The sequence below is a fragment of the Phaseolus vulgaris genome, chromosome 7 (genome assembly GCF_000499845.2).
Source record: "Phaseolus vulgaris cultivar G19833 chromosome 7, P. vulgaris v2.0, whole genome shotgun sequence".
Classification (NCBI taxonomy): Eukaryota; Viridiplantae; Streptophyta; class Magnoliopsida; order Fabales; family Fabaceae; genus Phaseolus; species Phaseolus vulgaris.
The window spans coordinates 36234827-36261023 of NC_023753.2; the positions used below are offsets into that span (position 1 = coordinate 36234827).

The window sequence follows — 26197 nt, forward strand, 5'->3', positions numbered from 1 at the left end:
GATAAAAAATGATGATGTATATAAACTAAACAAACAACTAAGTACATAAAATAATAATTAAATATTTATGTTTAAAAAAGACAAATACATAACAATCTTTTAAAATTTGTGGAAAAACTACAAATCACCATAAGAATAATGCAAATTTTCAACATAACTTAGTTATGTACAAAACCTTGTTACAAATATGAAAAAAACTTTCTTAGTTACAAATGAAGTATTTTTTTGCATACAACTTTCATGTAATGTGTATGTTTCATTTGTTCATTCTTTTATTAATCTTTCAAATATGAAAAAAAACTTACTTTTATAAATATTTTAAATCGAATCATTATATTTTGTCTATTTATCAATGTCTTTTCATAATCACATTTGACTTTAGACTGATACTATTTATTGTTGTATCTAAAGTATGGTGCAAATAAAGTCTTTAGGTAAATTTTTTAGACATGTTGTCATAGAAAAATATTAACATTTTAAATATGAATTTCATATTAAAACTTACGACTTATCATCATTATAATGACTCAATAATTTTAATAATTTTTAAATAACATTTCGTCAATTAAAAATATATTAAATAACATATCTTAAATTAAGAATATAGTGAATTATCATATGAAAACATTTAATATTGCATTGAACATCACTAAAATATTTTATAAATATTTAATATACTATTAATAATATAATTAATTATTTTAAATTATTAAATATCATTGCATTTAATATGCTATTGGAATATTAAGAAAAATACTTATATGGTTTTACAAAAATACTAAATATAAATAAATAACTGAGTAAGTGAGTTGGGGATTTACACTACTAGTGAAAGTTTCTTACAAGTTAAATTATAAAGCTTAAATCAAATCTTAAAACACTATTATACCATGTAAGAGAGTTTCAAGAATCATAGTAGAAACTTTCAATGATTTGTTCATAAAAAAAAAAAGACAATCCTATACATTTAATATATAACATAATTACTACAAATGTTTAACCTAAAGTTTTTTTTTTCTTATCTTATGACACATTTTTGTGCAAAACCATTAATATGTTATGAACTTTGACCAAAAAAAAAATTGTTCTCCATTGCTACTTTCTCCACCAATAATGGACTAAAAAGTATTTAAAAAACTGCATTAATTTATAATCAAAATTATATATAAAAAATAGAAGGTTAAAAATATATTCACCCTAACTCTTCATTTTGTCTTACTTTAACTGAAATATTAGGCATTTATTACATTGAAAGAAATTAAAAAAGTTACAAATATATGTTACTCTGGCATAACTTGATTTTTTAATGTATATATTAGTTTATAGCCATAACTCTAATTTAAAAGGGATACTTTTCATTCAAGATAAATAAAAGTATTAGAAATGAAGGAGTGAATTTAATTCCATTAATTATTTTTATACTTTTACAATACATGGATTGAATATATTTTCTTGTCAGTCAACAACACTGTATATAATAGATAGATAGATTATTTTCTCAAATTAATTTAGAATATCGGAAATAAGAAAATAAAAACAAAATTAAACAATTACCTAATGGGTTGAGTTTTCCTAAAATGTATGATTTATTAAAAAAACAAAAATATAAACCTAAGTTAAGAAATAAAATTGGATCTCCTATTAAAATAACATTTTCTTTATTCTGAAACAGTTTATTTAAAATAATTCACTATTTAAAGTTTCTTACATGAGAAATTGTTTGAAGTGAAAATGGCAAGGACACATGTCCTCTTTGGTAATTTCCAGCAAGGCACCCAAATTAGTTCAAACCCTCCATCACCTGCTTCCATCTTCTCAAATAATAAAAACGTTGCAAAACAGAGCCAAAAAAAATATAAACAAAAATAAAGCAAAAAATACAAAGAAATCCCAAATCCAAAACCAAGAGAGAGGCCCGAAATCTCTCTCTCCGATCAGATCGGGCACTGTCTGTCAAATACAATTTCGATTCCTTTCTTTTTCTCAACGTTTCATTTCTCAAATTTTCAAATTATTCGCCATTTTTATCGATTCCTTTTTCTGCACTCTTATCGTTTCCGATTTCCGCGATCTGGGGAGTTCCTTCCGATGTTAGGGTTTGTGGCTGTTTGATTCGGATCCATTGCGACGGTGATGGCGATTAGCGCGTTGAGGTTTTGAATTTCTGCCTATTTTTTCGCTCTAGATCGTTTGTTTGGGTTCTCTAATGGCTTCGGCTCAGGTGCTGCCTAACTCCTCCACGTCGTCGCGGAAGCAAGAGCATCTTGAAGCTGGCAAGCGCCGGGTATGGATTTGTTTGTTTGGTTGATTTGGTTTTGCTGTTTCTTTGTTTTTGTTGGAGATTGAGATTGGGAAATGTGGTGTTGTTGATTTGGTTAATGCCGTGTTTCTTGTTGTTATAATGTTGCGCATTTGTGTGTGCACGTGGGAGTAATGTGGGTAGTTCGGTATAGGGTTTAATTTTTGTTGTTGGACTTGGATGGAATTTATTATTTTTTCTTGTCATGAATATTTTGTAGCTATTGGATTGTGTTACTGATTGGGATGGGAAAGGGAAGGGAATGGTGAAATGATTGGAGGGGGCTGAAAGGAAGTGGAATTTTTGATCTTCAATGACGCATTGAATGCCAGTCTTTTAAGCAAGTTGAAGGGAAGGGAATAATGAGGGTGGTCCTGTTTCTGAGTATATGCAAGAGGAGGGTCTGTTGGATGGAGCTTGGTGATCTAGTAGCTGCTTGCATGAGGATCCATTCTTTGGGTTTACAAAGCTTATGCTATTCTTTAGGCTTCGACCAAGGTTTTGAATTATAGTCATGTGACTTGATATTGCTGGAAATTCCAGACAAATGTGGCTGCTATTGTGGTGGCGGATATTCGAACCAAAAACCATGACAGTACAGCCAAAGGTTGTGGTGGCAGGCCGTTTTTTAAAATCTTAGCTGCTATGTTTTGTTTTGGGGACAGGGAGAATAATCTTGGGAGAGTATCTTTTTTCCCCTTTGAGGGATTTAGTTATCCTTCTTTTTGTATGTTACTCATTATTACATAAACCTCAGCCGCACTTATGCTTTTTGTTTAGCACCTGACTGCTTAATATCTATAACCCACTAGTTAGTTCATTAGTAGCCTGGTCTGTTTCTTTAACCACCAGGTTATTTCGCATTGAATCTTGGGTTTGATTTGCATCATACAACCAGGGAGGCTGTTTGCGGAATAGTAATATTATATTATTATAGTACTGATCATTCTTCCCAGTTCCCGTTTTCAAGAGTCCTGTTTTAAAATAAGGTCCAGTAAACATAAATAATTCAAGCATGTAATAATTTACTATGCCCATTAGGGGAGTGATAAATTTACAAAATTATACCATTGAAATTAATAAACTAGTTAGTTTATCGTACAACCAGGAAAGCCATTACCGAATAGTAATAATGTTGTATATTCACCATTTTCCCCATGAAAGACGTCTTTTACTCCCAGCGTAGTCAATAGCAGACTATAGCAGCATCGTGGTGTCATGGCCATGGCCACCACTATGTTGGCTCAGTGACAAAACTTTCTATTTTTGCACCTTGAATGACAACATTTGGTGCTATGTAAGGTGTGAATTCTTGTGATTTTTCTCCTTTTAATTATAAATATGCCTTTATTTATTCTTGAGCCTCTATATATATGTAATATAAACTATGTAACTTATATCTGGAATTTCATAATGGTGGTTTTCCTGCCATAACAGTTTAGGTAGGTTGGCCACTCCGAGTGGCTATCTGGGACTAATAACTGTTTTTATCTGTTTGAAGAAGATTTTCCTAAGGTGCTAAATGCCTTAAGTTATGTTTTGTTTAAATGTTGGACTTTACATGTTTTGTAACATGTAATCTATCTCAGTAAATCTCACCTTGATTTAGTTAATCTAATTCTAGCCCCTTTGTGTAGTTATTATTATAGAGTGATTCAGTCATTTATTGGTTTAGAATATTATTTCCTTTTGAACGTTATTGAAATCAGCTGTCATATTGTCATTAATTGGACCCAAAGTTTCTGAATATTTTTATTCTCTTGGTTATGAAAGTGTTCACTACTTTTCTTAATCTCAGAATTCTCAGTTAATTACATTGGCCTCTTTGAATAAAAAGGGCGTTTTTTGTTTCTAATTTTTACTTAGAGGTTCTATATTGGTGTGTCACTCTCACTGTGATAGTTCTGCATAATCCAGCCTTTCTGTGTCAAGAACTCACTATCTCTACTTAAATTGTTGGGTGAAGACTGAATGTGGTTTTTATATTTGACACCTCGCCCTAAGCAATAATTCTTTGGGCTTTAAGTGTGGGCAATTCATAGGTCTACCTTAATCTGTTTTGAAATTAACTTTTAATTAAACAAATTGGGCCAGGTAACAAGGATCAAACAGTAGATCGCATGATCATTAGAGGCTTTGATACCTTGTCAAGAACTACATCAAACCTAAGCTCCACATGAAGGCACAGATGAATGGTTTCATGTCTTTAGATTCCTTATATTTTCTATGCAATTTGACTACTCATTTTATTATTAATTCTTTCTAAGTTATTGCGTTGTGCTACTTTGTAGTTTGTACTACTTCTGAAATGCTATTCTCTTTTTTGCCTTTTTTTTTCTGTCAATCTCAAATATTTTGGATTTTTGGATCTTGCAGCTGGAGGAGTTTCGGAAAAAGAAAGCTGCGGAGCGAGCCAAGAAGACTTCAAACTCTAGCCAAGTTCACAATTCTGATGATAACTTGAACAAAAAACAATCCTCTGAAGTTGAAAATGTACGCATTAACGATTCCGATGGAGTTACCACATCTGATGACGTGGGAGGAGCTGTTACCGACAGTTCAACTTTGGGGATTGGTAATGACAAGACTCAGAATTTGTTTAGCCAAAGTAGTAATCAAGGGTCTTTGGCTGGTAAAACTTCTTTTGCGAGGAATGATCTTAGTACACCATCTACAAGTTTGGTGGAGGCACATTCCAAAACTGATGAATATAATAGATATAATTCTTCTTTAGTTACCGCATCTTCAGATTTTAGTCAAAGAAATGAGACAAATAATGTGAATGATATGTATGGAATTTCATCAGGGGAAGCAAACCACCAAAGTGTTCCTCTCCACCTGCAAGAAAGTCAATTTGATAGTAATGCTAGTCAATTTAGTTTTCATGGGATGAATGTAAACCAGTCAAATAAGAGTAACAGCTCTTTGAAGGATTATGCGGTTACTGATAATCTCACTTCACATTTTCCTTCAAAAACCGTACCTCAGAACTCTGTTGATGGTCTACAGCAAATCAAGCTGACAAATTCTAGCACTTTAGATAGTGGCTACTCACATAGTTTGCTTTCTGGAGGTAACAGTTTATTTTTCACTTCTTTGCTTTTATAGTTTCAAAGTTTTGTAATTTGTTTCATTATTTTACCTTTTTCATACATACAGCCTGACAATCACATAGTGCTCTCTGCTGATGTAGTTGTGCATAATATATGTATTATTTCAGGTTTCAGTGAGTCTTTCAGCTCCAAGTTTAGAGAAACCGTTACTAGTTCTGATAATAATCTGCCCAGTCTTCATGGTGCTACTATGCCAAAATTTGATTCCGCAGGCTTTGAAGCAAGAAGTTCCTCTTATAGTACACCAATGGAATCTAGTTCTAGGAGGTCACGTCCATCTTTTCTCGATTCTCTAAATGTCACCAAAACTTCTTTGGGCTCTCCATTTCATCAATCAGAGCAAAGTTCCTCTATGTCCAATCATTTAGAATCAAGCAGCAATGATATACCTGGCTCTACTTATTTCCCTAAGCCATCTGAAGAGACTAAAAGTGTGTCACTTTTCCCAAATTTTAAAACTGAGAATGTTCATAGTCCACTTGAGCATTTAGCCCCTTCTGTTGTTGATAAAGATAATCATGGCGCTCTGTTAAGTGCTAAGGAAAATGGCTTGGAGAAGAATGCGTATTACTCATCTTCAAAAAATGAAGACTTTGCTGCTTTAGAACAGGTGATTTCTGCTAGTTATAGTCATGATATTACTTTCTTTGAGCCTGTTATATGATGCAATAGTGCTTTACTTTGTTGATGGGCTTGATGATTAGTATAAAATATAATCTGGTTCTGTTTATTGAGTTTTGTGCTTAATTTATTAGTTACAGAAATGTTTGTTTTTACAAGCATTTGGTTGATGGGAATATGATATGCCAAATAGGAGCTATGTACCTACTTTTTATTAGAGTTGGGGAAATTTTTGATGATTTTGTTTGTGCCTAAATTGTGAAAAGAAATGTCAATATGTTACAACTAAGATATTTCCATACGTGATTGTAATGTTTATATTTGTCTAGTTTAAACCAATGGAATGTGGATATAAATTGTCCATATTGGTTCATCCATTCTAGCAGCAGAATATTAGTAATTAGTATGCCATTTTGGGTAACTACATCCAAGTTAGTTAGTTGTTATATGAGTATATATGTCAGAAACTAAAGTGTCAGGTAGTAGCAAATTTATTAGAAAACAGTTGTGTTAGAAACTTCGGGATGGCAGTTAGGTGTTGCAAATAACTGCTTCAGAAAACAGTTTGTACTAGAAACTTCAGGATGGCAGTTATATGTTTAAAATAATTGTTATGTACCGAGTCTTTCCATCTGATAGTAGGTTGTGTAATTACCCAGTGCTAAGTTATTTGTAGTTTGGGGACAGAGTGTTATCTGTGTAGGAGACTTTTGTCTCTGGGACAGCAAACTCTGGTGTTGTCTTGTGTCTGAATCCGGTGTTCAATATTATAACTTATTACTTTATTAAATGGTGTTCTATCAGTCATACACTAGGGATGTAACCTCACTATTTACTAGTGCAGCGTTCTACTTTTGATATGTCAACTGTGAGTTGATTCTTTCTTTGGTTTGTGGGTATAAAAAATATTTTATCTGAGTGGTGAACTTGCAACAGTGAAAATGATGCATATTGGTTATATAAATAGTGTTAGAAGCTGAATATATTTGCATATTTTCTTTTGTACTTTCAGTCATCCTTTTTTGTGGGGGTAGTCATACATTATGCTTTGCTTATTTGTTTGCTCGGCATGTCTTTTATATGTCTCTCAACTTGCAAAAGTTTGTAATTGTTATGCATTAAATGAATTTATAATTTTTTTAGTTGGTATTGAAATTATTCTTGTGAAAATGCACTCATGTAATACACATCTTAGTTTTTCACTGTTTTATTATTATATGGGAAGCATAAATCTTATATTTGTTTATATTTTTGTCCTTTTTTGTTTTGTTTTGCAGTATATTGAAGATCTAACAAAAGAGAAGTTTTCTTTGCAACGTGCTCTTGAGGCTTCTCAAGTGTTAGCAGAGTCACTAGCTACTGAAAATTCAACTCTAACCGATAATTATAATCAACAGGTTTGCCTATGTATTGCAGTATATAATTTGAGGAATATTTAACTTTGCCACTGTTTTTAATTTTTATCACGTTGGTTTCTTATCTATTTTCCTCTTAAAGCCTATCCTACTGGTATTTGAGAACTCTATTAGTTATTATAGTTATAAAACATGCTTCAGTGGTTCTGAACTTAAGGTGTTTTTCCATTGAGCATATTATGATATTTCATGTTGAGCTATTTAATTTTAATAATTTAATATGAAGAACCTAGGTTCCCAGTAATAGGAGGCAGTCATTTTTATGATAGTTAGTGACTTTTTGGTTACTTGTACCGTACTCCTTTGATATTAGATCAAACATCTGAACATATTGGCCTGTGATTGTGGGTGTGTGAAGGAACTTAATTAGTTGTGGGTTACAGTAATAGTGTAAATGTCTCTTGCTTTTTGGTCTTTCAATTGTGGATGGGTGTATAAAGGAACTTAATGGCTGGTGTAGTTCTTTTAGTCAGCGGGTTAGTTTCTTACTAATTATTTTAGTACTTTGATCTTTGTTATCTTGGCATCACTTACCTTATTTTGAATTTAACTTGGTGCATCATGTTTACATTGGTGGTAAGATAGTTGTTTGTAAGGATATGAAGCAGTCACAATTTTTTGTTTCCTTTTTTTTGTAGAGAAGTGTTGTCAACCAATTAAAATCAGACATGGAGAAGTTACAAGAAGATATCAAAGCCCAACTGGTTTGTATCAACACTACCTAATCCCTGTCTAGTTGCACAATTTTTTGGCTGTGCTGGTAGCTTGTATTTCTTATACAAACATGCAATTTCATTTGGGCACTTGCTTCTATTTATTTTACTAGACCATATATTGGAAACATTTTTATATATTTAATTATTAGTTTTGTAGTTATTATAAGTTAAAAATTAAAAAATATTAAATATATCAATCATGTTGACTCATAGTCTTTTGAACTGAAATATTAGGGGGTTTAAGCTTGATTGAAATAGTATACTTAGCCTCATATAAAATTGATGCAGAGATAATCAAGCATCGAATTAAGCGATGCCTACCGAGCTTGTTGAATTGAGCTTATTGTGATTCCTTCCCATGTCTTCAGTAAGTAGAAAGTTTATGGTTGGATTAATTGGATGGCTCTTTGTATCATTTTGTCTGGAATATTAGTGATATATTTTGGTATACACAATACGCTTTCTTGACACCCATCCATTTCAATTGATATAATCGGTTTCCTGAATGTAAGCTACTGATCCTTATAAATATATAAATCTGAATCAGTAGAAAGATCTAGTTTAAGATCCCTTGAGCTCCTTTTCTCATATATTCTCTTTTAAATGTCATCAATGATTTTTGCAGTGTGGTGTTTATCCCAAAATCTAAGATTGTTGTGGTCCGATTTTGGAGCTACAGTTTTTAGTGCATTAAACTTGGTTTAACTTCTGCCACATTTATTGTTGATTGTCTTCGGTTGAAAATAGACTGGTTTCATATCAACAGGTTGAGCTTCAGGCTTTCAAAAGTGAATATACAAATGCACAACTAGAATGTAATGCAGCTGATGAGCGTGCAAAGTTATTAGCATCTGAAGTTATTGGTTTAGAGGAGAAGGTACTGATTTTTCTTGGTATGTTTGCCATTTGTACTTTTGAGGATAAAATATTTTTTCCCATCTTTTATCTGAAATCAAGTTGTTAACTTCACTTATTTTGTAATTTTTTAATCTTCATCATGTTGGCATTTTCTGATATTTAATTAACTTATACTATCATTTGAAATTAATTGATGACTAAAATATTATGCAAAAAAATATAGAAATGGAAAATTAAGAAACAGGGTGCTACTAAAATATCTTCTAATGATTTGTTGAAGGAATTATCTTAAAATGAATCGAACCAATAAAACTGATAAGTTAACTATGTCGACTGTTTTATTATGCTTCAATCTTCAGATATAACATATTCAAAGTTCAGTCAACATGCAGAATAATAACAAGTATGTAGGTAGAATGTTCCTGCTCAAAAGTTTTTTCTTGTTGGCTTGCATCCCACATTGGAAAATCCATAGAATCTTGAGATCCAAACTATTCTAGGAACCAGTTGAAATTGCATTGGAAATCGTGCAATTCCAATAAGAGCCAAACTGACCTGAAACTGACATTTGAATTACTTGCAACACACCAATGCCACTACTTATTAGTTTAGTGAGAGTGTTTGTTGTGGAAAGGATTGGGTGCACCTGCTTGGTTTTGCACCTTCTTGGTTGTGCACGCTGGTGGATTCTGTTCTAGTAATTGGGTGTCTGGGCACTTTGCTTTGTATCGGTACTATACTTATCAATGACTAACCATTGTGATATAGCCGTCGAGAGTTGCATTGTAGCCTCTGGCCCCTGTTTTCCATTTGCTTCAGTTGTGGCCTCAGTTCTAGAAATGATGTCCATTTGTGGAAGTTTCAATCTCAATTTATAACAGTGGGTTAAAAACTCTTTTTGATTGTTTTGTTGGCAATCAGTTAATCTCACGACTTTGTCCCCTTTTTATTCAGTCAAAGGCCCTAGTTTTGTGTTCACAAGCTGGATAAATGCATCTTTTCTCTTTGCTTGGATAAAACTCCTTTGATCCACGTCTATCAATCCTAATCTCGAGCCAACCTAGATGTGTTGCAGCCCACCCATCCCTGTTCAATGTTCTGCTGCTTTTGTGTTATCTGTGAAGTCAGCTCTTCCTTTTTGTTCCTTTTCCTTTCCCTTTGTTGTTAATGAGTTGTTTTTTTAAGATTATTTTTTATTCTTAATTATGAATATGCTGTTAATTTTTAGTAAATTTTTAATTTTCAAACTTATATACATGTCTAATATATATATGGTACTTAAAATATTATACACACATAATTGAACTTTAGAAGTTATTTAATGCAAATATATTAGATTATAGATTTAATTTGTTGCGTTCAACAAACATGTCAGGCACTCAGACTAAGGTCCAGTGAGCTAAAGCTGGAGAAGAAGTTGGAAAATGCACAAGCTGAAATTTCTTCATTCAGGTACTTTTGAGGTTTTAAAAGATCCTTCAAATGAACTATACATGGCAAGATTGTAATTTGTTGAATAGTCAATCATTGTTTCTGGCCAAAAAGATAGTATTAATATGAAGGTTACCTGTGTTAGAAAGTCTGGTCTTATATTTAATCTTGCAGGTGGGACTTGCAATTGAAACTTCTTGTGTCAATGTAATTTTTCTCTTGATATTGTGGTTTTTAATATCCAAATTTGATGGTATTTTGTCTTATATCTGAATATTTGAAATCATTGGACAAGCTCAAAGCATAGTTCTTTAAAAAAAATGAGGTCACTGGTGAAGAGATAGAGTGGTGCTAGGATGTTAGAGCCAAAGAATGAAAGAAAAAACAACCGATGCCATCCCTTATCCTTCATTGTCTGCCTAATCCGTTAAGAAACTTGTTCTTATACCTCTTTTCATGCATGTTTGGGTAATTGGTGCAGAGTTGCTGGAGTAGAATTTATTTCTGAAGAAATAAATTTGAAAATCATTGCTCATACCTAGTTTTTCTTCCCATGCTTATGTTTCTTGTATGGAGATTTCTTTTCCTTGAAGTTCTTACTTTTCCAAGTAAAATATGAAAATAAAGTTTCCTGGTGTATTGAGAAAATTTGGTAAACTATTTGAGAGAATGTTCACCCGCATTTATTTTTTGATGGTTGAGAAAGTAACACTTGAAACTACCTTTCACTGAGTTTAATTTTGTTTTTGGCCCTAATCTAACATTGGGTTGGCTGTCAGACATTGAAGCTTTTATTGTATAGATACCTTTTTCTGAACTTTTACTATTACTTTTTGATTGATATCTAATTATGGTTAAAATTGTGCATTTTCTAGTTTAAATATAATTTTACCTCATTCTGACGTTATTTGATTTTATGTCAGTTCTTCATTTCCTTCCTTTTTGTTGATTCTTGGGCATTTTAAAATATTTTGCTTATTTTATCTGGGGCAATAACTGTTCATAGTAAATATTGCAGAAAGAAAATATCTAGCCTAGAAAAAGATCGCCATGATTTGCAGTCCACTATTGATGCTCTACAAGAAGGTAATCAGACTTTAGCTGTTTTTTATTCTGCATTTTGATTCACGCAAAATTTGATGTTTCATTTTAAGTTGTAATTTTTATTTATTATTGGCCTTCCGTACTGTGTTTAAGTTTGGTGCCTATAATTATTTTGAAACTTATAAACTAGCAATGACAATAGAAAATAGAACACAAATGTTTTTGAATTGTAGATATGACATCTCTTTCTCTAGCTTATACTCACAAACACACATAATATTCATTATCGAAATCCAATAATCTAAGTACTTTGCTTCTAGTCCATAGGTTTTTTATTATTGAAAATAATGCTGATCTTTAGTGTTTTTAGAGACAATGTGATAATAGTTACTATTGTCCCTAGTTAGTTCACTTGGTGGTTAGTACTCTGTTCTATCAAAAGAACTGTTCATCATTTGTTTTAACTTTGTGCCATTGTCAAGTCTGATATCCATAACTCTTGTGTACTCTTTTGTTTTCTCCAACAGTTGCTTTTGAAACAAATATTATCTTTTGCATGGAAGTTTTAATGCATGTCTACTTTGATCTTTTCAGGGCTTAAGTTGCTGATGGTTTTTACATTTATTGTTTTTTCGGTTATATGTGGAATTCTATGATAGTGCATATTGCAGAATTATTTTGATGTTTATGACTTTAGACTGTTTATCTTTTTCTGGATATAGAGTTAAGTGAATTTATTTGTTGGTTCTTTTTATTGGTGGATATCATGTAATTAATTCATTTTGTTCTTTTTTTATTTACTTTTTTCTTTTCCTTATGAAGAGAAAAATATTGGAGATGTGGTAAAAAATCCTAGTTAACCATTCATTGCAAGCTCTTAATACGAATCACATGCAAACAAATTTTGTTTGAGCTGAAATATTATGAACTCAAACCCATTTTCTTGCTTTGCCATTGCCCTGATACAGAAAAGAAGGTGCTGCTTTCTAAGATGCGAAAGGCTTCAGGGACTGGAAAGTCTATCGAGAGTCAAACAAATAAAAGGGATGTTTCTACATCAACGGAGGATTTAGGTTTGTTTGCCTTAGTTTGCACTATTACTTTGTCTGTTTTTGGTATTCTTCATGGTGTTTTCAATTTACATATGCTGTATTCGACATCAATTGAGCAATTTTGCATACTAATCTTCTTTGTTCCATTATCCTTAAGTAGGAATAAGAGAATGAAATGCTTGGTATCCACAAATAAAAAATGCTTAAAAACAGAAAATTTCAGGTCTATAGAAGTTCTTATGTAGACAAGCATATGAATATATGATGTAATATACCTAGCTCAGGTTCATTTTATTTTACTTTATTATATTATTATACTTGAAGATTTAGAGTTGCTGGAAAAGCTTGAGTGAATGTCTATTCTCAGCAGCAATATGCATATATATATATGTGTGTGTGTGTGTGTGCGCGCTTATGAATGTATGCATGTATAGACTAGAGGGATCCACCAGCCCTTAGAGTAACTTTAGAATACTGCTCTTAATTTGGACCATTTTTTTAATTTCAAATCAATGGTTTAAGATTAAATAACTAAATCTCCTCACGTGACGTATCATTCATAGTAAGCTTTCTTCTTTTCATCTTAAACCAATTATCCACTATCATAAAACTCTCCAATCATTTTACTTCAGAGGAGTCCCCACAAGAGAACAACTGCAGTATGGCTTCATTGCACTGTCGCAAGTACAACAAACTGGTGCTGTGGTGCAATAGTGTCACCATCTCTGATGGGTTGATACCTAATCCTAACCACACACTTAACCATCACGCCTCTACTTTTTTCAACATAGTGCAAGCTTAGCACGTTGGAGCCCTCATCTGTGGCCAAATAGGAGAGTTATATTAGCAAAAGGAGCATACCGGATGGATGATAGGACCAGTTGAGACTAGGAGAACCTGCACCTATGTATAGACTTTTCAGACTACATAAAAAAATAGCTTTATGAAGCTTTACAAGACTATTTTTCTGTCAGCTGATACAACTAGTCTTTTCTCAACATAATTTCACTAACAGTAGGCACAACTGGTCTTTTCTTAACAATTTATATCATATTCTTTTATGTAACTTATTGCAAGAATGTCTTATACATGTGCAATGTAACCAACGTCTGGTATCCGATCTTTCCAGCACATATAAACGTGTATTCTTATATTTTTACGGCTAATGTAACCCTTGTTAGTATTTGCTCTTAATTGGTTCAAGTCACGAAAGATAAATAAGTTTTTCTTTTGGATCATATATCCCCCTTCGTTCAAGGATTTTTATTTGACTTAGGAGTCAAGACTGGCTGGCAACTGATACTTGATTAAAGTATTTGCTATTACTTTTAGTATTTTACTGGATTAGTATCTAGTTTGTTATGTTTATATATTTTATTTCATGCAGCAAGTGAAGATCCAGCTTCTAACACTTCCAACCCAGAAATCAATGATAATGCTGCTGAGGCCTCTAGTTCGTCGTCCTTAGTTCCTGAAACTAGACGCTCATCTCTTGCCGTTTCTCCTGTTAATATTCCTCATGATCAGGCGAGAATGATTGAGAACATTAATGCACTTATTTCTGAGGTAAGGTTCGGTGTTTTGAGAATTTGGTGGGTGGGATATACCCCATCTCTTGTTTTTTTACTATTTGGAGAATTTGTTTTGCCACCTATCTTGCTTTCCATATTTTATCAGAGTAGTGTGAATTTGTTATCAAACAAGCACACATATTCACCTGTCTACCTTTTGATATGTAGCTGGCATTAGAGAAAGAAGAATTGATAAAAGCCTTGACATCGGAATCATCTGAGTGTTCCAGGATGAAGGTAATTCAATTAGAATGCATTATATTAAATGTGGAAAATATATTTTTAAAAGAATAGGAGATGTAATATGTGGAAGAGCTTATTTCACTTATTCAAATACTTGTAATCTTATGATCAAACTGCTACCATCCTAAATCTAAATGATAAGCGACATCCTTAGAATTTGAAACATAATAATAATTCCTGAAAACTAAATTATTTGAATTCAAATTACAGATTTAGGCATATATTTGCAATACTAATAAAAATGTGGGAGCTGCCTCTCTAAAGTCAGTTAGATTTTCGAAAATTTTCTTGCTTTAGTTTTTCACATTCTTGTCTGTTTTGTCATTTTGGTTGTGTCCTTGTCTAACCTTGTGATATATGCTGTTTCTTTTCCTGATTGAAGGAAATAAACAAGGAGTTGTCCCGAAAACTTGAGGTCCAGACACAAACATTAGAGCTTTTAACTTCTCAAAGCATGGTCAATGAAAATATTTCTACTAAGCAACCAGATTCCCGTGCTGTGTATGAGAACACCCCATATGCAGATGAGGGTGACGAGGTAACCTATGTTCATTTTACTGTAGTTTGGTTATGTGAACTTATTATTGTCTGCATGTCTAGTGCTCGTCATTTATACATCCTCATGTTTATTTTGAAGTCTTGACGATGAATCCCAGCATACTATTTTGTAATTGAAAGCTTCACTACTTGCGAAGTTGCGAGTAGTGCAAGTATCTATATGAACTTTATAGACCTGGGTTATGTTGTTAGGTAGAAGTAGTGGGTTTGTGCTTAAATGATATCAAGTAGCTAAGATTATAGAGATTAGAAAACTTGAAAATGAAGAAAAAGGAATTGATGTCTATTTCTGGTACTAGGTTGTGGAAAGGGTGTTGGGATGGATTATGAAGCTGTTTCCTGGTGGACCTTCAAGAAGGAGAACCAGCAAACTTCTTTGATTGGATTTACATTGGACTGTTATTTGTTGTCACCAAAGTCTTACTCAACTGTTTGGATGAATCATGAAGCTGTTTCCCAGTTGCCGCCAAGGTAAAGAATCAGCACATTTCAAACCCAGTTCCATGAGTAACATGTCGACTAAAGTCTACCGAGTTGCTTTTTGTTCTTGTAACCTCCTCAACAGAGTGGAGGTCGTGATCTGTAAATTTTGAGTGAATTATCCAACAAATTCTTGAGAAGAATTTCTCTTTTGGGCTGCTGCTTATTGATCGGTGGTGAATCCGGCTGCAATTATTTTGGAAGATGGTAATAAAATCTGTTGTGTCGTTTTATCTCTGATTGAATTCCAAATTTTGTGGGTATAATAGTTGGGTATGAAAGAGACTGTACCAAGAAGCTTAGTGAGAGAGACAGATCAGTTGTTAGATAACAGTATGAGATGTGAGAACATTTGTTGAATGTATATGATGCTAGATAGAAGTGCAAACACAAGATTATTATATTGACACATAATTGGAGTCTGTATTTTTCACATCACTTATGAACATTATATTTCCTTAGTATATACAGTGAACTACATTTCACCTGATTCAGTTTACAGTTAGCCACTCATCTCCAATGATGCTTAAATCAAGGTTCCTATATCTTAATCAGGAATCTTAGAGATTTTCTTACTTTCTTTAGGGCTGATTGAGTGAAAATTGTTGAAAGACTCCAATTTTAGAGCGTTCTGTTTTCTGAATTTTTTTCATTAACCTTGAGAAAAGTCACAGGAAGAACTACGTTCAAAATTCTGATTTTGTTCTAGAATGTAGAATTTGAAATTCATATTTAGTATCTCAGATTATTTACTTTAGAATATTTCATAATCATTTTGAAATGTTTTCCCAAAAGCCATTTACAATTTATTCCAAAAGGTTATTTTAAAAATTTGAACATAAAAATTCTTTAGCACACCAGCATGACGACAAGTGCAATAGTAACTCGCCATCTCTCCCTATTAAAAAATAGGTACCATTTCCCTTTCTCTACCTTATTATTTGCTTTATTATTTTTTAGTTTTGGAATCCTTTCCGAATTCACTTTCCAAAAGGGCTGTTAAAAAACTCCATACGTGAAATGTCATTAAAGAGTTAAACAATTATTTAAAAATAAAATAACAATTTAACTGGAAGTTATTAAAGTTTTTCCTAAGATTATTATCATTATTAGGGAGCAGTATTCATTTGAGATTTTAAAAGATATTTTTACATAAAAAAAAGGTCCTGTAGATTTTAAGAGATTTTGTAATATAATCATTTAAGAAAAAAATTAAAAAACTTATAATTAGGATTTTTTTCATTTGAATTAAAAAAAAATATTTATAGGATGTGAAATTATAAGAGAATTTCACGGATTTGTAAGTATTTTTTAAAAAGCGATAAATATTTTTTGACGGTGAAATCATATGATTATGTTTTGTGATTCAAAGTAAATTTTAGTTATCATAAATGCTGATATTACAATAGATATAATTGAAAATAGTAAACAATTTTATTATTTTCATACGTTGTTTTAATTAGATAAAATGTTAAACATCAAATACAAAATATTTGTGAAAATGGGTACATGTTCAGTGACTCATTATTTCCAGCAAAAGTAAATTGAAGTTGTGATTAAGAATTTCTAAAATATCTACCAAAGTTAATGAAAGCTAAGGTTTCGATTAAGAAAAAAATATAAAACTAATACAAATTATAACAATTAATTGACTTGTAGGCACACTAACGAGTTGACATCTTTAGTAAGGTTATGCTTGTAGAATGCTTAGATTTTATTAAAGCAAATTTAAACATGATTAAATGTTTAAATAAGAGGCCAAAATAAAAAAATAAAACTAACCAAGACCTACATTGTAAATTAGGAAATAAAACATACTTAAAAGAATCTTACATACTAAAAAATTGACAAAGAAAATCCTATTTTGTAAGCAAGTCATAGAAATCTTTACGTATACGTAAATATGTGTCATCTACACTATCAGGACATGAACATGTGCAACTAAATACTTTTATACCACCGATTGAAAAAAATAAATTGAAAATATTTTTAATAATAAATACAACAAACATTCTATAGAGGTTACGTAACATTTTTAAATAATTAAATGTATTTTATAAATATTTCAATTTTGTTTATAATATAAACTTCGCCATTTTAAAATAACCGAAATTTAAATGTTTGGAAATAATTTTAAATTTGCTGTTTTGTTATTTTTTAATAAAATTTTAGTTTATTTTTAGATAAATTATATCAATATTTGTATTTGTAATAGATAAGAATAATACATTTATTGACAGTATAAAATTGCTTTAATAAAATTCTTTCAATAATAACATGTATTGTTACTTCTATAAATAATAAAACTCAAAGTACAATCATCTTAAAATATAAAAGGTATTAATATTTAAAAAAAATAAAAGGAAGAAAAATTGTTAGATATTTGTTTGTACGTGGCATGTTGGGGCCACATCATTATGAACTAGTGGAGCAGAAGCTAAAACAGTGCACAATCTAAGTTACTTTGTCACTCATCAAATCTTCCACTTCAACTCAACTATGTCTGCCTTATCTCTACCAATTCCCCTCACCATTCGTTCTTCTTCATCTAAAGGTTCATCCTTCATAACAAACCCTTCAATTTCTCTTACTCTGCATGCACAAATGCTTAATCTGATTCTCTTCTCATCCATCTTTTGTTTTCTTTACTTCCATCTGGGAAGCAGATACAGATAGTTCTTTGAGAAAGGACTGGAGGAAAAAATCCAAACCTATCCCACCAGGTGGCATCTATCCAGCAAAAGATACTTGCAGGTATATAATTATGTACTTTGTGTTTGTGTGTCTGTGTTAGTTACCCCCATTTTATTCAGAAAAAAATAGGGTATGTATTTGAAAGAGTAAAGAAGTTTACACATAATTTAAGCATAAATCATTATGTATAATGATAAGTGATTGACTTTTACTATATTTGTCTTGAAAGTCATAAATTTCTGATTAACAGACTATTACATTGAGAATGCATAACCATGAACTCCTTTATTTATTTATGGAAAATGTTCTAGTTGCTACATAGTTTTCTATGTTATTAGTTCTCATGGTTTGGTTTTGTTATTTTTCTTTTGGGACAGTCGTTGTGGGTTGTGTGATACATATTACATTGCCCATGTCAAGAATGCATGTGCTTTCCTGGGAGATGGAATGTCTAGGATTGAAGTAAGTCTCTTTCTTTCCTCTATTGCTTATATATCTGCAATGCATAAGCTAGGTGACACCCTTTGTTTTATTTTTAAATATAAGATTTATAAAGTGTTTCAAATGATGATACCTCTGAGAGAGTTTTTATGAATTAACAGGCATAAGTTAGAACTTATTGAGAAACTTATTTCAGTTTTTTCTCTCTTATTAGTAACTTATGGACAAACCCCTCTGAACAGACCCACATGTCAAATTGAAATTTCAATAGGCAATAGTTATTTGTTTTTTTTATTTTGGCTTTGGTGATTGAACTTCAAATTATGTATGACTAATTTGAATGTTACATGAGTATTTTTATTACCATACTTTGCTTCTAATTGGAAACTTTAGTCTTGTAAAAATATTTTGCCTAACTAAAGTTGCTTCTGTGCTCCCAATTGTTTTCCCTTTCAGAGACTGGAACCTGTTGTTCATGGTAGAGGAAGGAAAACTGATAACTTGGACGAGACCTACTTAGGGGTATATGAGGAACTTTTATATGCTCGGAAAGTTCTCCCTGTAGAAGGTATTTCTAGTTGAATTTCTGATATTTGGTTCTGGTTGCTAATCCTAATTGTTACAGATTCAAGGTAGTCAAGGTTCTGTACGTGGCTAGTTACTTTAAAGTTGTTTTCAGTAATGCTATATAAGATTTTTTATCACTTGTAGTTTGCATGGATTTCAGTTTGGGTTCCTCAACTTGATGGATTACCTTTTTAATATGAAGCTTTTACAGGTTAAGATCTAGTGATTTCCATTCATTGCTGCGTTTAACGTAGTCTTTTGTGGTAATCTTGAGGCGTAAGGAATATGGCGAGAATTAGACTAGATGCAAGAAGAAGGAATTTTCTCACATGTTGATATTTTTTATCAATTGAGGTTTCAGACTTAGGACAACAATTGGCAATAAAGGTTTTCTTTACTTGTAAAATGATATTTTGGTCCTTGGAGATGGGTTTCTCGCAATTTAGTCCCTGATTAAATTATGCATACATTTAGTCCTTTAGTTATTCAAATGCATAATGTCATTGACCTTATCAGAAATAGTACATAAAGTTAGGTGAAACAAATTTGACTAATTGAGAACTGAAGTGAAATGTAAATTAAATAAAGGGTCTAAATTATTGCATAATTTGGAGACCAATTTGATGAATGCTGATTTTATATTTTATGCTGCTCTGGAAAACCAAGAAGTCATGACTCATGAGGATGTTTATTCTTTATATTTTCTAAAAGGATGGTTACCATATTTTCTTTTGGTTGAGTTTGAGGAATATGCTATCAGGAATGCTGTATATGATTGATATAGGTTATAGTTTTAACCTAGTTAGGATTATAGCCTGTAAAGTGATGCTGTAGCATTCTTTATCATTTAAAAAAATGGAGAATTGTTTAAGCATCTATTGGGGAATTAACTGATTTTTGGTTTCAATAAGATGAAAAGATCACTGTTTAATATATTGATATGGACATATATATATGGACATATATATATGGACATATATATATATATATATATATATATATATATAAACTTTTGCTTATTTGGCATTTGAATATTAACAAAAGTTCTGTTTATTTCCAAGTGATTTAGACCAGGTTTCTTGACTAGGTTTTACATATAAAATTCTTTCTGTTTATAGGAGCTCAATGGACTGGTATAGTAACAACCATTGCAATAGAGATGCTTAAATCAGGGATGGTGGAGGCTGTCATTTGTGTACAAAGGTAATAGAACATAATTGCAATTCTAGATGGTAAATAAGATGCTATATTTTTTATTGCTGAAACTGACTTTTTCTTTGTTAATGCCTTTGGTGTAACTTTCTTTATTATAGTGATCCTGATGACAGATTCACTCCAAGACCTGTTTTAGCAAGGTCTGCATTTTCTTAATGTCAAATGGATCTAAGTTAATTTCCCATCATGATATTAAGGTTTTTTCTTTTTTAAAACACTGTTTATTTCTTCAAATTTCTTGTAGGACACCTGAGGAAGTGTTGGCTGCTAAAGGTGTCAAGCCAACATTATCACCTAACCTCAATACCCTGGCTCTTGTTGAGGTGTGCAAAATATCTTTTCACTGGAGAAAGAATTTGTCATGATCTAGGATAAATCTTGTATAAAATTTTTAGTTGTGTATTATTCCGAATTATTTATGTAAACCAGCTTATCTATAAATATGAAAAAGCTTCTGAAAAAGCTGTCATTCAAATGAATCTAGGCTAGTAAATGAATGTGAATGCAGTACTAGGGAATGAAATATGTTGATATAATAATGCTAAACAATATATGGGAATTAAAACCAAGGGCATTTTGACCTTTTTCTTCAAAATATAAGAGATATTGAAAGATACAAATGAGGAAAGTATTAAGGATATTCTCTGTGAGATTCATTTGTTTTGGCATTCTGTATGAGCTGTAGAAACAAAATGATTGCATCCGGTATATTTTCCTCATTCGATGCACCTTGGCTTTGGAGAGAATTGAATCCATTCTATTCTTTTGAGACCATTACATTTAATTTCAAGACTGGTATTCAATTTCTCCTTTGTGATTTTAATGTTCTCCTTCCTGATTTTGTTCATTTAGCATATTGCCCAAGAGCATTGGGGGTTCTCCAAAAATTTATTCTTTGCTCTGCACTGGATATATCTGATGAATTATATTTCTGCCTCTTAGATGAGAGAGAGCTCTGTAATCTAGCTCTTGATTCAAGAGTGTCTTAGATGTACAACAGGAAATTTTAACTTCTAGAAAGTTCTATGAAACATAGATCTTAACTTTTCCTGTGATACAAATAAAAGACAACCTGTCAACTGCCCATGATATTTTTTGCATATAGCTTATTGGTTCCTTAATTTCAGTTGTCATAAAATTTATCAGATGTATTCTTCAGAGGAAACCTATTACATTCATAGTTATTCTTTCTGAATTTTCATTACTGATAGGCTGCTGGTGTCAAGCGTCTTCTTTTCTGTGGGGTAGGTTGCCAGGTGCAAGGTATCGCTACTATAAAGATACATCTTTTTGCAAATTTTCATCATTTTCTCCATCGTGACTTGTAATGTTGTAATGCAGAATAATTTCTTCGATTGCAGCGTTAAGATCTGTGGAGCATCACTTAAATTTGGATAAGCTCTATGTTCTAGGCACAAATTGTGGTATGGAAAAGGTCCAGTGTTTGGCTATAAGCCTTTAAATCATTTGTTGAATATTTATAAAATCAGTAACATCAATAATTTCTTAGTGGATCTGTTTAATATTGTAAATTCTTGCTTGAAAAAATGGACTTGTACTAAAATTCTCTTTCTGCAGTGGACAACGGTACTAGGGAAGGGCTGGATAAGTTTCTAAAAGCTGCGAGTACATCACCAGAAACAGTTCTACATTATGAGTTTATGCAAGATTACAAGGTTTTCAGCTGAAAAATCCTTTCTGGTTTAGAGCAGTTATGGACAAATGAACATTTTGGTTTTGAAGTGGAAAATAAATTGATAATTTATGATAGTAGAATAACAAATTGATTTATTTAGAATGGTGCTTTATCATAACATCTTTCTCTATTACCAAGTTTATTTTATGTTCCTAAGTTGCTTTTTCAAACATTCTGGCAGGTTCACTTGAAGCATTTGGATGGTCATATAGAAGAGGTATACAATATCCCTTTATTTTACTTTGTTTATGGGTTTCTCAAGCATGAAACTTTGTTCAGTTTCAAAACTTACCCTGCACAGGTTCCTTATTTCTGTCTGCCAGCAAATGATTTGGTTGATGTTATTGCCCCATCTTGTTACAGGTAATTGTTATTTTACTTTGTCTAATGTGATGGCTTGAAATTTATATATAGGAATCATGATTTTGTTTATACTTCAATTTCTTATTTGTTCTTTCATTATATGTTACACTAAGTTGTCAATTTATTTTTCTTCCTTGCAGCTGTTTTGACTATACAAATGCTTTAGCTGTAAGTTCTTATCTGCTTGACCATCTTGTCTTTTTGACATGCATATTTTACTTGAACAGAGGAGGACTGTGTTAATTGCTTCTAAGTGTTTGTAAAGCTGTCTACAAAGTACAAACTGTTCACCTGCCAAATTCTTTCACCATATATTGTTTAATCACTTCCCATGATGCTAAAATGTTTCAACCTTTTTTCTTGATTATAAAATATTATGTCAAACTTGGTTTTGGTTAATTATTCCTTAAATATAAGACATAATAACTTGCCATAAACTTGACTAATTATTCAGTTGGTATTAAGGATTATATATGTTACTACTTTTATACTTTCACTTGCTTACATGCTCCCTTTTATTGCCTAAATTTGATCTGAAGTTGCATTTATGATGGCAATATAGTCTAACAATGAGATGACTTATGACAACTTATTGATTAGATATTATATTTTATCTATGCATTTATTTTGTTATATTGTAGGATAGACTTCAAAAGAATATTTTGTATGAGCTCACTTCTCTTCATTCTTTAAAAACCATATGCATTTTTTATCCTCTCGTAAGAATCAAATTTTCATGCGTGATACACCCTCAATTTGATCTTGTTAATATGTAACTAGAAACTCCAAGAAAAAAACTTCCATTTACTTTTGATTTTATGTGAGTGTGAAATATGAAGAACTGTTGTATATTGCCAATTTTGCCAATTTGCTTGATGTTCACACGTTTGTGCATATTTTTTCATGTTAAGGAACGGTTATTTGACACTAGAAAAATAATTTTCAGGACATGGTGGTTGGATATATGGGCGTACCAAAATATTCTGGAATCAGCATGCCACAACATCCACAATATGTTACAGTCAGGTAACTCGATGGACTTAAAAACCCATGTCTCTCTTTTTTTGCACAATATCATTGGGTATATGCTCTTCATCTATCATAAATGTTTATTGGCCAAATCATGCATTACTCTTTCTTGAAGGGTTGCTTTTTGGAAGGGTTGAGCCTTGTATATTTTGCTCTTGATATGACAGGAATGAACGTGGAAGAGAGATGTTGAGTCTAGTGGAGAACTTACTAGAGATTACTCCAACAATTAGCACTGTAAATACTTTTCCATTTAAGCATATTGTTTTTATTTTAGAACGAAGAAGAGTATGATTTTTTCCATTTGATTCAGGGGGATAGGCGTCCATTTGTCATGGAGACTGTTAAGGCTGATGATGAAGCAAAGTTAGGTATATAACATGTTCTTTGTGATAGAACTGGATTTTATGGATTCATCAATTCATATGATAGAATATGAGAGTTATTATATTATCTTAGGCTTAGAGTTTCTCTTCTCTGTTTGTTTTGATCAGTACTACTGTATATACTTTCAGTTTTGGTTACTTCTTTCTTTGAAATTCTTGATCAGGAAGAGGTCCTTCTCAACCTGCCCCAAAATTTGTTGGAAATCTGCTGGCTTTTATACTAAACCTGGTAAAAGATTCATAGCATTTTATCCATTTCTACAAGTATATTATGCACGGCATAACAATATTTTTGGCTCTGGCTTTTATGTTCAGATCGGTCCTAAGGGTCTTGAATTTGCACGTTATTCACTTGATTATCATACCATTCGCAACTATCTTTACGTGAATCGTTTGTGGGGCAAGGAAAGGTATGTAGAGTATACTCTATTGTTCAGATTTGATCAACTTGTGTGATTTGATCATATTGTTCAGATTTCTTTCTGAATACTCTATAATTAGGACATATTTGATCATTTTCTCAGATTCTATTTGATTTTAGTTCCTTAATTAGCTTAGGATAGATAATAGATATAGACTATGTATAACATATTCTTTTTCTACAGCAAAATTATCAAAGAGTATTCAGAATTGTACTAAAATTCCTTATACCATGTTGCTAAACCCCTCACTTTCATTATGATCATCAACTAATCAAGTGCATAGTAATTTCCACCCAAACTCTTTGTTCTTAGAGATTATGCTTCAATTCTTCAACCAACAATACATTTTTTATCAAAATTGAGGAAGGGCTTCTAACACTTAAGAACGGAAAAATGTCTAAGAGGGCACAATTATCTCTTAGTTGATTCATTCATTTATATGGGTTCTTACATCAGTAAAATACAAAAAGATATAATGATCTGCACATAGGTGCCAGATAGGTAATACAAAAGATGATTTAACCTATTCTAACAAGTTAACCCCTTCACACAAGTTAAGCAATTATGACACTCCCCCTCAAGCTGGATCATACTTATCATATACCAAGCTTGGAACCTATAATTGAATTTGAGGTTCTCTCAAGAACTTGTCAAAATATCTCCAAGTTGATCATTGGAGTTGACAAATTTCGTGCAAATTTCCTTGGACAACAACTCCGAAACAAAATGACAATAATCTTTGTATGTTTGGTTCTCATGAAATACACACAATACACAATTACTCTACTATTTCCCTTATCTTCATAGAGCAATCCTTGTCCTGAAGCCTTTTCTATAATTTTGATTAAATGGAATCGATTTGTACAGATTCTATTCGACTCTATTTCCTTAATTTACATAGAATAAACATATATGTCCATCTATTATCCACAAGCTTCTAATGTTATTCAGAAATTGTTTTTTCCTTCTTTCTTCAAAGTTAGGATAATTTATTGCAGACCCTTACTTTGGATGTTAAGGATATCAAGTTTGTTTGTTGTTTTGAAATGTAAAAATGTTTGCAGGGCTGATAGGCACATGCCTACATATGCTAAGAAAATTGTGGATCTGTACAACAAAAATGGTCAAATTGATAAGATGCTTTCTGACAGACCATAAGGTTCCAATCAGTGTCATAGATAACTTGAAAGCATGCATGGTGATGGAGTCTCTAGTTTTCATTTTACATTGAATTCATGAAAATGATCATGAGGTCATAACTAGCCTATGTTTGGCTAAAGAAGTGATTAGCAGTTTGAACAGCACTGGGTTCATACAAAGATTTAGGATAGAGTATTGAGTAAATATGAAGATTTAAATTCGAACTTATTGATTACAATCTACTGATTTTGAGATTGTTTTGCAAGCTGTAACAGGTAAAATGTGAGAACAATTTATCTTTTGTTACTTTTGTGGCATCATATGAACACATATCCTACCTAGTATCAGAAACTCCAAATTCTAAAATGTCTTGTTCCTAAATGAATCAATTTTAAGAAAATCTCTTAATAGCATTTTGGTTCGCCACCATACTGCATGGCACAGATTGTAAATCAGTGCTGTTCAAGCAACCTGAAAATTTCATCTGCCACCATTCTTTTTTTTGGGAATGTTCATTATTAATTCTTTTACCAATTTTCCCATATTGAATAGTTTTGTCTAAAACATATGTTTATCATTGGAAACAATCTTGCTTAATAGAAGGATCATTATGAATTGGTTGGTTTCTTTCATTTAAATTTGGAGCTTGTGTAGAAATGATTAAATTTTTCGAAGGTTAATACTTCTATGTATTACTTTTTAAGTAAAGTTTGTATGTAGAAATTAATATATAATATAATTTTTTAATTTTAATAAAATAGTTAAGGTTTTTATTGTCTTTTTACATTAATATATATACTAAAAATTTATTGAAAAGTAAGGATACGATTAATTAAAACATAA

The 26197-nt window shown here is 31.7% G+C and overlaps 2 protein-coding genes across 2 annotated transcripts; both read left to right on the top strand.

Annotated features, from left to right (window-relative positions):
* Positions 1-1736: 1736 nt before the first annotated feature.
* LOC137830431 (protein BLISTER) lies at positions 1737-15895 on the top strand. Its single transcript, XM_068637757.1, has 13 exons — positions 1737-2284; positions 4676-5372; positions 5520-6022; positions 7311-7430; positions 8087-8152; positions 8931-9041; positions 10398-10474; positions 11472-11539; positions 12466-12570; positions 13937-14115; positions 14289-14357; positions 14746-14901; positions 15221-15895. Exons 1-13 carry the CDS (start codon positions 2207-2209, stop codon positions 15299-15301), a joined length of 2310 nt encoding a protein of 769 aa, XP_068493858.1. The 5' UTR covers positions 1737-2206; the 3' UTR covers positions 15302-15895.
* A 1920-nt stretch (positions 15896-17815) lies between these two features.
* LOC137830430 (7-hydroxymethyl chlorophyll a reductase, chloroplastic) lies at positions 17816-25660 on the top strand. The gene is made up of 19 exons (XM_068637756.1): positions 17816-17955; positions 18068-18155; positions 18473-18557; positions 18993-19104; positions 20222-20306; positions 20417-20458; positions 20563-20641; positions 21530-21581; positions 21680-21742; positions 21897-21994; positions 22196-22231; positions 22316-22377; positions 22518-22545; positions 23324-23403; positions 23574-23643; positions 23720-23777; positions 23957-24021; positions 24108-24202; positions 25279-25660. The coding sequence occupies exons 1-19, from the start codon at positions 17901-17903 to the stop codon at positions 25370-25372; spliced, it is 1347 nt and encodes a 448-aa protein (XP_068493857.1). The 5' UTR covers positions 17816-17900; the 3' UTR covers positions 25373-25660.
* The last annotated feature ends 537 nt before the right edge of the window (positions 25661-26197 follow it).

What these genes read in the sequence shown, in the direction of transcription:
- LOC137830430 (XM_068637756.1), top strand. Translation starts at nt 17,901, where the DNA reads ATGTCTGCCTTATCTCTACCAATTCCCCTCACCATTCGTTCTTCTTCA. An exon ending in ATACCCTGGCTCTTGTTGAG is followed by an intron (nt 20,642 to 21,529) that starts GTGTGCAAAATA and finishes CATTACTGATAG; the next exon opens with GCTGCTGGTGTCAAGCGTCT. An exon ending in GGTAGGTTGCCAGGTGCAAG is followed by an intron (nt 21,582 to 21,679) that starts GTATCGCTACTA and finishes CTTCGATTGCAG; the next exon opens with CGTTAAGATCTGTGGAGCAT.
- LOC137830431 (XM_068637757.1), top strand. Translation starts at nt 2,207, where the DNA reads ATGGCTTCGGCTCAGGTGCTGCCTAACTCCTCCACGTCGTCGCGGAAG. An exon ending in GCTGAAATTTCTTCATTCAG is followed by an intron (nt 10,475 to 11,471) that starts GTACTTTTGAGG and finishes TAAATATTGCAG; the next exon opens with AAAGAAAATATCTAGCCTAG. An exon ending in CTGAGTGTTCCAGGATGAAG is followed by an intron (nt 14,358 to 14,745) that starts GTAATTCAATTA and finishes TCCTGATTGAAG; the next exon opens with GAAATAAACAAGGAGTTGTC.